Source organism: Diadema antillarum, unplaced genomic scaffold (assembly GCF_040938485.1).
Source record: "Diadema antillarum isolate AM-2024a unplaced genomic scaffold, OU_Dant_1.0 seq00000226_RagTag, whole genome shotgun sequence".
NCBI classification, from domain to species: domain Eukaryota; kingdom Metazoa; phylum Echinodermata; class Echinoidea; order Diadematoida; family Diadematidae; genus Diadema; species Diadema antillarum.
In genome coordinates this window covers 231,960-246,745 of record NW_027271278.1, presented here as the reverse complement: position 1 = coordinate 246,745, position 14,786 = coordinate 231,960, and the positions used below count along the sequence as shown (strand labels likewise).

The window sequence follows — 14,786 nt, the reverse complement described above, 5'->3', positions numbered from 1 at the left end:
TACAATGTATATTCATGATGGATATTCCTAGCTAAAGACGGCTTGAGTATGACATTCTGAGCTACACTGTAAGACATCAAGTGTTTGACCCTCAACCCTTCCCCCTATTATCATACAATGTATCTAATGAATACCTGTTTACATGTTTCTATCCTTTTTAACTACAATTTGTGCATTATATTACCATCAGACATTCTACACAGAATTCAGTGCTGGAAAGTGACTTGGCGGATGGATGTACAATGACCTTTGACCTTAGCATTTCACATCATTTATCCATACAGTTGTTGTATGTTTTTCTTCCATCCTTGCTACCAAATCAACGCCTGAACCTCAGCAATGTATCAAGAAAATCCACTTTAGGGCTTTCCTTAAATTGCCATAATGAGATAGAAGAGGACAGACAGATAGACGGACAGACAACCCAAGAACATGATGCCTCCAGCAGCCTTCTGGGCCGAGGCATTAAACTTCTTACTGGTGTTTCATCTTTACGTTGCATTCGTAACTATGTCAGGCCAATCAGGAAATTATATCATCAGTTCAGATGTAGGGGCTGACAGTACAACATATTACGGCCCGCGGCGACTCGTTTGACAAATACACTTAGGTGGCGGTCAATCACCACAGATGTACCGATGCATTACCGAGTTATTATCATGATGAAATGGCGAGAAAGCACACAGCAAAGCTAGTTAGTTTGCAGAAGTTACGCCTGTGACATTATGTGAGGCACATCAAAATGGTCGATCGTGTGCAGAAATGACTGAAGAGTGTAGTCCATTGAGAATGAGCATGGATTATTCAAAATATTAGTTTGCCTACTATAGATATAAAGCACTGCAGATTATTAGGTTTCTAGTGTCTTTTGTGTGACTAAATGTTGTGATATAATGTGTAAAATGCAAATGCAATAACAAATGTATGGTATTTAATGCATGGTTTAGAATGGCATGTATGCATGCATCCAAAATTTGTCAAGTACATTCTAATAAAAAGTTGTTCAATGTGATCCAATCTGTGATTACAGTTCAGTGTCCACTGTAGCTTTTCTTAATCATTTTTTTACCAGAATTCTCCTATCAGCAAAGATTGACTTTGCTAAAAATGGTGAAAGGGGGCTATCATGAATACAACAATAAAAATTATCATCTTTTTCCTTTCAATATGCAAAAAAAAAAAGAAAAGAGTACTGTGGGGTTCTGTCAGTGCATTTTTCCATATCAAGTCCAAAGTGCCAGACATTTTTCTAATGAACTTTCAACACTGAATGACCTCAATATCTCTGAATCGCTACTGTAAATCCATGGAAAAGGTGCTACCCCTTTGCTTTTAATGATACAAAGGACAATTGCATGGTATTTTCTAATACTGTCACTCAATAAAGACATTGGATTAATTGAGAAAAGAATGAAGCAAGAACTCGTGAAATGAGAATGCCATTGTTGTTAAGAACCAGAAGGAAATAAACAGCACCAAGTGGTATCTTAGCAACAAGAAGCCTGTCTCAACCCTCATTCGCAAAGCATCATGTGTATAGATAAAAGTGACCTCAAATACACTGTAGGTATTGACTCATACTAAATCAAAATGATCCATCACGTCAGCTTGCACATGGCACACAAAATTGGTTTCATGGCCACAACCTCAGAACAGAAGACATTTTCCATTATTTTCTTTGCTTGGGACGATAGCAAAGTGCTAAAAGCTCCAAAGGAAATTGAAAATTCAAAAGCATGTTCTCATTTCTTTCTATTAAAGTCATTCCAAGCTGACTACAGGATTCAAAATGTGGCCAAAGCTCTTCCACTGCTGACTAGAGTCTGTAAGTTATTATTAACTTTTCTAGGAGATTGAAGGGTTTTGAAAAGAGATTAGCACCATTGCTCTACATGGATTCTTCTACCCACCAGTACACATGCCAAAGAATTGTCTTCTACATGCCTTTCTAATCATTATCATGATTTTATAAAGCAATATTTGATATTCAGTAACATTGCAAAAGGTGCTACGTCTTTTTTTTTTTAACTGTTTGATAATGACCACAAAAAAAAAAGACTAGAAAATATTGGATAAACATTATTTTTCTTCTTTCAGTTTACTGTCCTTTACCTTTATCCTCACAAAAAACCTGCAGAATTTTTGTATATGTTACTGTAAAACCAGAAATATTTGGGCATGAAATTTTTGCAAATTAGAGTCAAAAGCCTTTTATAGCATGAAACTTTTGCAAATTGCCACTGGCATTCAATTCACAGAGTGTAGACTAGAACTTTTGTGTGCATTCTGATTTTGTGAAATTCACAAAATCAAAATGCTCACAAAATTAAAATGCACAAAAAAAAAATGTCTAGTTTTACAGTATGTACACATGTGAACTGATAAATGTTGCATGGAATGATTAAAAAAGATATGAAATGCTTCCTTTTAGGATCTTTTGCTTGATTTGTTTGGAATAATTTCATACTTGTTGCGTCTGCCTCTGATGCCTTGCAGTTATGAGGATTTATCATGACTGCAGGAGACTTTATCTTGCTTTGTTTGTTTGTTTGTTTGTACACACAAGCAGAATCCTTCTGTTTCTTAATTGATGTTAGCAAATTACTGGTTGGGATGAAGCAAAATGGTTGAAGGATGGTTATTCACACACTCTGAAAGCAAAAAGACAATTCAAGAATTTTCAATGATTCCACTCACGTCGGGGTGTCGTTATCTAACTCATCCAGCGAACTGTACGAGGAAAAAGCATACAGAAGAATCACTACAGTACATGTACAGCAGTGTTGTGTACGCCTGCTGCATTTCTCTAATAATTTCTTTACAGGAAGACAATTCAAGGGTTAAAAAAAAAATGACTGAACATTCTCCTGTGGAAGATATCTGAAGAAACCTCTATCTGTTGTTTCATCTATACAAATGAGCACTCAGAAAAAATCCAGCATACAATTCTATGCTTCATACATTGTCCATGGAGAAAAAGTTACTGGAAAAATGAAATGTAAGGGTGGGGGATGGTATTTTAATTTTTGTGACTTCAGACCTTTGGGTGAATTTCTAAACAATCACTTTTAATGCCAACCTCCCGCATCAAAGAGATATTGTATATAGAATGAAGCGGAACCATCACAGGTTCTTCTTCTACCTCCCAAGCTACGTGTATTTACTTCTGCCCCTCAAATATGTCCCTTTATCTTTCTTCTTCTCTTTCTTCTCATTTCCAAACTTTTTTGTTTTGTTCACAGTTTGTTCCTCTGCAGCTGGCATTGAACAACTGTAATGGACCTGGTAGGAGTTCCTTGCTCGACTGCTAGTTCAGACTCATTAGTACCCCAGGGGCTCTATCAAATCAAATCGGCATTTCATCTGCTGACCATGTTACCTCTGACAAAAGATGGAACAAGGAATTTAAACTAGTTTGGGGACCAGTTGGCAGGCAGGCAATTTCAAATTTCCCTAGTGGCACGGAGTGGCAACTCCGCCTGCACAAGATCATCGACCCGTGGTCGCTACACCCCCACCGAGTGGCTGAAATTGAAGCCCCAGTTTATTCGATATTCTACAAGTTGCCACAGAACGACTGTAAATCAAGTACTCCCATGGCGAGCCGCCACAGAATGTGGCTTTATTCGTTTCTTCTCCCACTTCTTCTGCTGAGCAACAGGCTCTGAATATCATCTTGCAAATTTTAACATGGATATGCCACAACGTTCAGTGAAAAATCCTCATACATATTTATGCATTCATGCGCAGCGAGTCTTCACAGAGAATTCCGATGCTGAAATTACAACACTGTTCCTCACTCATGTAACTTGCGTGAGTGGTTTTCAGCGAAAGTGGTGAATTAAATCGTACGTGCCATGTGGTGGAAATGATATTGGAGAATGGCTTGCAGTAACCTACAGGCCAACATGACAGTCGCTACATGAAAAAGCTCCAGCTTTTGGACGAAGAACATTTAGAATGAAGATGTGGTCTGGCATGCATTCGTTTGAGGCTTCAAACAATTACAGTTGCATCCATGCACATATTATGTCTGCTACCATGAATTTCCTGGGAGAAACTTAAAAAAAAAAAAATCATGTACATGCATGGAATAAAAAATTCTGCAGAAGGGTATGTGTCATAATCAATTCAAGCATAGTTGCTACTCAAACTGCCAATGCTCTATTAAGTTGACAAGTAGTGCAAATATGTGCTTGCAATGTCTCTTTCTATCGGTGAAATGCGTGTCCATGCAAAGAGCAGTCCATGCTGAATGAAATTCAACTACACACTTTTTAAAATCACATCCAAAAGATATTTTTGATGCATGAGATGGTGCAAATTGCATCCAACTCCACATTTGGTACAACCAATACAGGTATCCCCCCCCCCTTTTTCGTTTGAGGGGGGGGGGGGGGGGGTGTTGTGTTGAAAACTGTTCACCTGCTTCTATAAGTTTGCTATCTGATTGGTGGGATATGTAAATGCCTCTATAGAAACTATGAAACTTGAAAACATGCATTCATCACACATGTAAGACCATCCTAAAATGTCACTCTTTGAACGAGGCATTTGTTCACTTTTCATCTTCACTTACAACAAGAATCAGTATAACCTCGAAATCACATTTATACTGATAGGACTCTTCGCAGTCATTGCATCATATCTTATTCACATCCTTTAAGAAAACCTAACAACAACAAGAATGACAAATTACCAGGGGAAAATAGAGAGATTAACTTGAAGGAGACAAAGAAAAGAGATTCAGCTCACATACACATTGTCATCAGAAGAGTGAAAAAAAGAGGAAAACATAGCCATGTGTAAGAATGAGGTATAGAACTGATTTGCAAAATTTGTGAGAAGAAAATTGTGGCTAATGAAAGAAAGGAAAAAGGACAGAGAGAGAAAAAATGGTCTAACATATAGAGGGCAAGAAACAAACAGTACAATTATATACTACAATAGGGGGAAAAAATTGACATGAGAGAGAGAGAAAATGAAATACAGAAATGAAGAGAAAGTAATGAAGGATACCAGTTTAGGATTGAAGATGAACAAGAAAAAGGTGCAAAAGGATGATGGTGACCAAAACAAAGATGGAAAGTAAAATACTGGAGTGACAGAAGAAGGAAAGAAACACAGAATGTAAGGAACAGATAGGCAACAAGATTCATGAAATGTTAGACATAATATGTTCAGTGCATGACTTCTTCTGAAGTCAAACATAATCATGGAGTGATCCCACGCAGGATTGAGACAAGGATAGTGGCCAGATGAGACAGGTGAGGATAGAATCAGGCAGGTATAAAGAGAGGAGAGGTGAGAGATATATGAGCAAGAGAGAGAGAGATATCATAGAATGAATAGGGGGGAGCAAGGAAGGGAGAGGGAGAGGGAGTGAGGGACACAGAGTCATTAAAGAGGGAGGAGGGAAGGGGAGAGTGGCAGAGAAAAGCAGAGAGGAGCACCATCAGTTTGTTTTTTCTTTTTCTTTCAGGAACTCACTCGTAGCTGACTGTCTTGAAGTTCTTCACTCGTAGAAATGTCAGCAGTGATTTGGGGATGGCTTCCTTCTCCAGCACTCCCTGTAATGGGGTTGGGTGGGAAATCACACATCATCTAGTCTGTCTGAACCTCCATTTCATGCACTGTAAACAATATAAGCACGTACACAGCGCTGTCTGAAAATTGCCCTCTATCCAACCAGGCCGGGTGACCAGGATGTACCATGCCTGAAATTATGTGTCCTGCTTGTCTGAACCTTTATTTCGCTCTTTTTCCCCTTGATTCAGTCCCTTTGCAATACACATAATGTTGCATAGGCCATACATTTCAGGAATCTTGACTTTTAGCACACTTTCACAAGTTGCTTGAATTTGCAAATGAGAACCACAAAAACAGTTATAAGGAATAATCTCTTCTCAGGATTAATTACCTGGCAAAATCCCTCTTCAGAGATGTTAAAGGAGACCTCCGCATGATTTTTAGATTTTTGCATTTGAACAACTGTAAATTAGTTATACTGAGGACAGAGTTTCAGAATTTAGGATCACTGGAATTAAGAATAAGAATATTTTTAAAATTTAGAACAAATTGCAATGAACAAGGATGATGACATGGCAGAGTCACCATAAGAATGCATGAGTTGGGGCTCAAAGAAGCAGAACAAAAGAAGAAGGCATGCATAGATTATAGACAGGTGAACTCGCAAGCAAGTAGCATTGTAATGGAATTGCACTGCATTTCTGAAATATGTGAACCTCCTATGTCATCATCCAAGTTCAGTGTAATTTGGTTAAGGTTTTTCAAAGCATTGTTTCTCTGATCAAGAACCACAATAAATTCAACAAATCAATACATGGAGTTGTTGATTTATGTACTACATGAGGTGAAATTTTGAAAATCGTCTGGAATGTCCCTTTAAACATTGTATTTCTGTTACTTAGCAATATCTTTGTGAGTTGTCACTTTCACACCTGTATGAGTGTACTCTTGGAAGTCCTGGAAAATATGGAAACTACAGAAGCTGAAAACAAATCATGTTTTACTTCTATGTGTATAGGCTTTTACAGCCTCAAGCAAACATCAAACAAATTTGGGCATACATGACATGACAAAGACAGAGTATGCCATGCACTGAAATAAGTTACAATAAGAACAAAAAGAGAATATGTGTGCAAGCATTCACCTATTCTGTGATGAAGAAAGGATGTGGTTTTGGCAATAAGAGGGGATTGTTAGTGTGTGTTCAGATTTACAGCCAAATGATTTCCCTCCATGGCTCTTCAAAGGGCATTACTAGGAGCCAAGCTAAGAGCATGAACACTGATTTTTCTTCCAATAAGCCACATCGGGGCATTTCACAATTTTGAAGCATGGTTTGCTCCACGACCATGATGAACCTCTTCTGAGAATTCTGCAGAAACGTCAGCATTGACAGAGGAGAGTTTCCGTCTCCAGAACTCGCTGTCAAATGAAGATGAGTGGGAAATAACTCGGCACAAGGTCTCGTTGAACTTTCATTTTAACCCTCTAGAGATCACCCTTTTTAAAATACCAATTTCATCACATACAATGCAGTTACCTTTGGTAATGAATGAGCTATTGCAACTACCCTGCACACAAAAAAATACTGCCCCTCCCCCTGCTCCATCAGACTTTTAATATCTGTGCAGTGTCACAACAGATTAAATGGGGAGTTACTTTTTTTCCGACATTAAAACTGACACCATTCCCCCCCCCCCCCCGCTTCCCACTTTTTTCATTTATACTGTATCTTTAGATTTCTTTGGTAATGTTGCAGAATCTATAGTCAAAATATCACACACCCGACAGCTTAGAAATCATTATACAATAAATGAACTCACACATACATATAATAAGGGCCAGTCCAAGTTGATTACCATGATTCATTTGAGACATTTCAGAGACGTAATTCATCATCAAAAGATGAAAAAAAAAGAGACGCAAGATTTTTTTCTCAATCATCATCTACAGTTGAACCTCTCGTATCCGGACAAGTCGGGACCAGAGCTCATCCGTATAAGGGATTTGGCCGGATACGGGAGACTCAATGCTTTATACATGTACATATACATACACATGTACTGATGTAGCCCATTGTAGTACCACATATAGTAATGTGTATACTGCAACCTTTTCATTGTTACATTTGGGGATGTTTGGGGATGTTAAAATATCTGAAGGTAAGCAATTTGGAAGGAAATTTGATGTAATGTATGTTGATCATGTTGGAAGTAATATGTAATTCATGTGTGTTCATGTAGGAGTTCTCAAGGAGTTGGGAATCCCCCTTTCCTCCCGTAATTATAAAATAAAAAATCACGGCGAGATTGCGTCCGTATAATAGAGAGATCCGGATATAGGGAGGCCGGATAAGAGAGGTTCAACTGTATATGCCTGATAGCCAGTAGAGCAAACTTACAAAAGATGGTGACATTTGAAAATGAATATGAAATGAAATAAAATAGTGAAAATATGATCTGTTATGACCAAATAAATGGATGAGTGAATGAATGAATGAATGAGTAAATAAAAAAAAAATAAATAAATAAATAAGAATTTAAAGAGTGCTCTGAAAGTGTTTCATTCAACAGCTTAAGATTCAGTAGGCGTGTCTACATCAGATTGAAGTTCAAACTTGCAAGATATTTTCCTTAGCTATATTTTCATAGCATTATATCATAAATGTGCTTCTTCACCAGCTTGAAACCGGGTGGTCCATTTGGGAAATTAATCTGAAGTTGACACATGCATACTTTGCAACATTACTCCGCTTGCTTGCTCAGCCACAGAACTCCACAGAGAGTTCTGTGCAGTCAGACAGCAGCACCCGAGCTGTGTGGGCTCGAACGCGGTTGGTTCAGAAACACGGGATCGAGAGAATTTGGGGCTGATGTAGACACAATCCAAATAGTGCACTAATTCATGAATTTAGCGCACTATTTCACAAACTAGACCAAGATTTTTGAGGAAATTTTCCTGATCAAATAGCATGTTATTTTGGCATCGGGCTACTTTCCTACCTGCAAACTCGTGCGTTATTTTGAAACTTCAGTCTGATGAAGACAGGCCTAGTGTGATGAAAGGTACAAAACTCAAGTTCACAATGTTCAGCAAACTTTCTTTAAGAAGCAAAGTACACTTTTAGTACATAGCATACTGAATGTCAGAAAATCACTTTTTGTATCTTAAAACAGTTTTAAATGGGACATGTCTTGCTATCATTTTCTGTGTAAAAGGCAACTGTAGCAAAAACGAAGTCCTTGGCAGGTGATACCAATTAAGTAATGTGTATGTGAACATGCTTTTCTCTCAATTAAGAAAAAAGAACAAAATCAGACAACACACACATTAACAATGGTATTCGTACAGTATTTTCCATTGGAAAACAGAAGCTCGAATATTTGTTCATTTTTTATTGATATGTATATGATACATGTATGCATTTATACCTTACAAGAAGAAATCTTACAATGTGCACAATTTTACTTAGAAATATTTTGCATTTCTGTATTGATGGTAATCTTTGATTATCAATGTTGTGGATATCACAGCTACTTGTCTACAGCTTACCTCACATGCATCAAACATTGAGTTTGTTGGGTTGTTTTAAGTCTTGATGAAAAAAAAAAATGTGAAGGAAATCTGTTGCTCCAACTCCACATACAACATTGTTTGCTCGTTTTTTATTCATTCTATTCTTCTGTCTTTTTTCAAGTGTTTATTTACAATTCTACTAATTCTTTCATTCGGTTTGGATAAAGTACACTTATTTACAAGCACATACTTGCTAAGATAAACAATACATTCTGGGCACCTGCTAATCAACATAACACATTGCATGATTAGATGGTAATGCCACTTTATATCTCATAAATAGTTTACAATGGAAGACTATTTTTGGTAACAAAAAAAAAACAAACAAACAAAATCCCATCTCTGTTCCTACAATGTATCTTTGGACTAACAGATAACATATTGTGCATGTCATTGTTTTAATAAGCCAGTTCGTACTTAGCTCATGTGCACGTTGAGAAAAAGTGCAATGTCTGCATTGAATAGTAAATTGTCACCATTTACATCTGGCCTTTGACCCTTGACCTTTGACTCTAAAATTCATAAGATCAGAATGTTTGTCAGGCAGAACACGCATATTAAACTACGTACTAAGTATCAAGATAACTTGAGCCACTTCCGAGAAAGAAGTAAAGTTCAGCACTTTCACTTGATCTTTGACCTTTTGATCTTTGACCTTTTTAGGGAAAAAAAAAAAAAAACTTCCCAGAGAATCTCTATTGGGTTATACCGTATGCATACACCAAGTTGAAAAAAAATAATCCTGTAGGCATTGCATAAATACATTGTATGACGGAAATAGTAAAATTTTGAGCGTTACCCTTGACCTTTGACCCCTGACCTTTGACCCCATGAGCCCAAAATTCCCTAGATAATCACTGTCAGTCAGTACATGCATTTATACTATGTTCCATGAAGATACATGTACCTTGAACCATTTCCAAGATATGGAGAAAAAAGTGAAATTTTAACACTTTTACTTGACCTTTTGACCTTTGACCTCATGACCCAAAACTTTTACAAGAGAATCTTAATTGGGTAATACATGTATACATTATGTTTCAAGAAAATATCTTCAGGCATTGCATAGATATGGGGAAACAGTGAAATTTTGAGGATTTGACCTTGACCTTTTGACCTTTGACCTCAAGCATGTGCAGCCAAAAGTTGATAGGCACAACTTCAACCCCTAATACACATACATGCCAAGTTCCATTAGGATACCTCAAAATGTTTTTTAGTTACGCTGTCCACAATATTCATTACGGACGGACTGAAGGACAGACGGAAGAACGGACAACCGAAAACATAATGCCTCCGGCACCACTTCGTGGCGGAGGCATAACAAAATATGATCTTGCATAGTGAGACCAGGGGCCCGTTTCATAAAACTTGTCATCAGTGACAACTGAAGCATCCATTTCTTTGTTTTGTATTGAATGCATTAAAACATATGTTTATTTGTATTACCAAATACCAGGTTTGCTGTCAGGTGGATGTACAGGCAAGTATCCTTTATAAGGATTGCATAAATAATCATATGACAGATGCTACTCTCCGTTAATTCAAAAACCATCATGCGTCTTGGTAAAAATGACCTTTTTCTGCTCATATGCAAAGTAGAACTACGAACTGGCTTATTAGCCTGTATTTGTTTAATCCTGGATAGAAATCTACCACAAAATATTACGACATGCAACTTTGATTTCATACAAGCATGTACATAAGACTAAAATATTGTGCTGTCTGTTCCTGGAGATATTGGGACACATTCTCCACAAAATATGAGGATAAAAAGTCTGCTTAGATTGTTATAGAAAGCTATATGGAACAACACAGTATGTGAAAATGAGCTTTTCCATCTAACCTCAAAATGGTGTTATGAATTGCACAACTCACATTATTGTATCTATGCCCATAATAGTTGTTCAAAGCATTGTAAGGATACATTTCAAACAGGGTTGTTCGTTTTGCTACTACAGTCAGCCTGATTTACAATACTCTCTATTCAAGAGGCAATTCATCCCATGAAAGATCACTGTGTGACCTAGCAGACTTTTTTTTTAAATGTCCTACTGTCACACAAGTTCTCTATTGTATTCATTCACTGAACTCCACCTTATGGCCTGTACATGCATGTGTTACATTCCTTTCCTTTTGTACTCAAGTCTCTTCACTTGACTGATTCAACTTTTACAGAGAGTGTATAATTGTATCTTGTTCCAAAATTTACTCATTGTAGACTTGCCATGTACACATAATTCAGATTATGTGAACTATAATCAAACTACACTGTAGGATTAACTACGTTGAATCACTTCACTCATTCAACGCACGGCTTCATCCACCTGAGAATTAACTTACCATGAATTTGTTAATCACTTCCTCATTGATCCCAATCCATAGGTACCCCTCCCCTTTTTTCAGAGCAATAATACCCTTCTGCTACTACAGCTTAAAATGAGATAAAAGTGAGACTCTTTTTACACTTACCTGGATATATGCCTCTAATGCACTCCTCCTCTGCTCAATTCCCCTGGCATTCAGTTGACGAACCTTCTTGGGCGGGAAGTCGGGCGTTTCAAATTTCTTTTTTACCTACGTGGAAAGAATGCCATCTTATTGTTAAATGAGGAGTAAAATTAGATTCTGCATCATTAGCAAAGTTCCTGACCCATATTATTGTATATAGTAAAGGGGGGGGGGGGCTCTCACATTAGATTTTGTTGATCATTATACAGGGATAAAAGGCTAGGAGATACTTTCATACCAACTATACACTAACTGATTCTTAAAGATCCTGTTTACCCCTGGGAACAGCTATTTAAAAAATGTTTGAGATATCATATTTGATGCATGTGTGTAGGTCAGTTGTATCACAAAACATCCTGCAATATAATTTGGCAATAAAGCCTAAAATATATGGAGATATCAATTTTCTCAATAAACCACAACTGCATATATGGTTTCACAAATTTATTGGAATTATTGTCACATTTTGCATATTCAACTTAATATTCGTTGATTATATTGATTAACATTTTTACATTGGTTGTTTCTATCCCTAACTCACATTTTGGATCTATTTTGAAGTACTAAAGCTTGGTTTCTGTTTGATCTGCGAATGGTAAATAATGCTTTTAGAGGGACTATGCAATGAAAATGCATGTTGACTAATAATTGATTCATATGTTGTAATACCCTAATCATCACTTATGTGTCAAAGTCCGGGGTGATTAAGGTGCTACATACTCATATATTATTATGTATCCCATATCATCATCCATACTCACCTGTTTGTGAAGGGCATGGAACTCACTGTACCTCTTTTCCACAGAATGTGTTCGACCAGCTACCTTGACATTAATCTGGTAGACCTAGCAACAAATGACAGATATGGGGCAACAAAAAAGGGGCAGCGAAATCACAGTGTTTGAACGTTCTACTCAAGAATTTCCTCAACCACTGGTTATTCATGGAAAGGCATGCACAATTAATTTCCTATATGATTCAAAGATGACATTCAATTGGGAGATTTTGTTGCTACTTTTTTTATATCTTGTGGCAGCTATTAAAATCAATCATGAGTTTCTTGCTACACATCAAAATGAAGACAGATTTTAGAACCATGTCCCAAGCTTACATCATCCAATATCAACATTAATGCAATAATCAACTTACAAAACTGTTTGATAAAATTTGTGTTGAACTGATACGATCATAATATGAGATCCCATTTCATATCGATTTTCATATTGTCCAGCAATCAGTACAAATTGTAGGTTAATACCTTATCCTCTTTCTCCAAATCACATATTCTTTCTTTGCAGACCCTTTTAATATGAGAGCAAGTGTTTTGAATACCATTTTAGGTAGTAATCATGCAGAGTTGATTTTATTTTTTTTTTTTTTAATATTAAGGATTGTAAGATACACATGATATACAATGTACATTTTACTTTCATTCAGTTTAAATCAAGAAATACTTTATTTTGGAAGTGACATTACTAACATTTGACTACAATGATTTTGTATGGTTCCCATCTTAGGAAAGTCTTGTCAAAAGACTGATATCCAAATTATGACTTTCTCAGTACTTGTCAGATACCATTCAAATTTTCAGCAAATGTTGCTCTCATTTCATCAATATCATTCACTCAAACTTTTGTTGTTTTGAGTAAAGTTTCCTAGAACATCATCACTTGTGCCACTCATGGAGCCATACATTTTATGTTTGAAGTTTTTGCTCTGATAACACAGTTGTCTATTTTTTTATTTTTTTTTAGTTGCTACTTGAGCAGGCATTCGGGCACAACTTTTGGTTAAAAGTCTTTGACAGTACTTACATGTATTTCCCTGAATTTTATATCACATGGTATGCACAAGACAGTATACCATTTTAGCATACATGTAGAGTGGATGGTATATTATGATCAGTAATAACCTTTTTAAGTGACCATATCTCATACAGCTAGAGAATCTGCTTTATCAAAAAATCATACCCAAATGCTTACAAATAATTTGCATCCAAATGTCATTTAATGGTTTCATAGACCTACTGTATACAAATGTATCGAAAAGGATTTCACTTCAATATCTGTAACATATTACAAAACTGTACACAAAATCTGAGAACAAACATCTGAGGACTTAGTTCTGTACGTACAGCATTCACACAAGTACATTGCATGAGGAGTACACAAATACATGTAGCTCATGACTTGCAATTTGAAGCTTTCATAGCATTACAGATTACTAATGTATGCAGTTACACTGGCGATTTCAAAATTCTGAATCAACATCATTTCAAACCACGAGAAATCTTATGGGTAGGGCATAAACTAGGAGTCAAACAGTGGGTTCACTTGAAGAATTTCAGTCAAGTTACAATGTGGGGACATGATCAATCTTTTTGCCTGGCTGATACATGTATGAATGGCCTGCCCATTTAACCCACTCCTTACGAGGACCTGGTATAGCAGGTTCCCAAGACAAAGAATAGAGTACCCAGTACCTGCATTCTTGGCCTAAATTTATGCTTATTTGTGTAAAAAACTGCCTAGATAAGTGGCTTTGATAAAAAGACAAGAATTGATTCTATCAGCATAAATTGTTCTCTTTCGGTAGGAAAACGGCATATAGCACAGTTTTATTTACCATTTTTCAAATTTAGTTTGTGCTTGTTTTGTTATAAAACCCATATATGAACATATACATGTAAACAGCGATCAAGGCTGAGCTCAGTAGATTTCTGTGTTCACTGACCCCATTCAGGTGGTTCGTTTTGTGTAAAACAAAAAAGTCTGTGAACCCATCAGCGCACGGTCTATTCATACCTCGCAACCGATCGATATGTCCATTGTTCGATGGCACATGTAGTTGACCGTGTAAAGGAGATACATGTACCGCTTGACTGCGTTTGCACAGGTGGACTACCAACCTGTCCGTTGTCTGTTGACTGGCAGAAAGAATCTTGTTTGGGGGCATTTAAAGGCTCTCTGATAATTGCGGGAGGAATGGGTTTAGGTACAATTGTATGTTTCTGGGTCAATCGATTACTTGCTGCGTGATATTACAAATAACGTTAGATTTGATGCCTGCCCATGGCTGACAAACAGGGCCTTGGAAGAAGACAATATTATCTAGTCGATGTTCAAACCCCATTCATTTGACGAAGCCGAAAATGCAAATATCTACACATA

General features: G+C 36.9%; 1 protein-coding gene across 3 annotated transcripts in view; it reads right to left on the bottom strand.

The window, feature by feature from the left end:
- LOC139729224 (sorting nexin-24-like) overlaps positions 1–14,786 on the bottom strand; it is a 55,756-nt gene that overhangs the window by 40,301 nt on the left and 669 nt on the right. Inside the window, exons 2-5 of one of the 3 annotated variants that reach the window (XM_071640155.1) lie at positions 12,378–12,461; positions 11,578–11,682; positions 5,491–5,570; positions 2,698–2,730 (exon numbers count right to left, since the gene is read on the bottom strand). In XM_071640155.1, the coding sequence (XP_071496256.1) occupies positions 2,698–2,730; positions 5,491–5,570; positions 11,578–11,682; positions 12,378–12,461 (302 nt within the window). The remainder of the gene's footprint in view (positions 1–2,697; positions 2,731–5,490; positions 5,571–11,577; positions 11,683–12,377; positions 12,462–14,786) is intronic. The other 2 variants (XM_071640156.1, XM_071640157.1) reach the window with 2 other exon arrangements.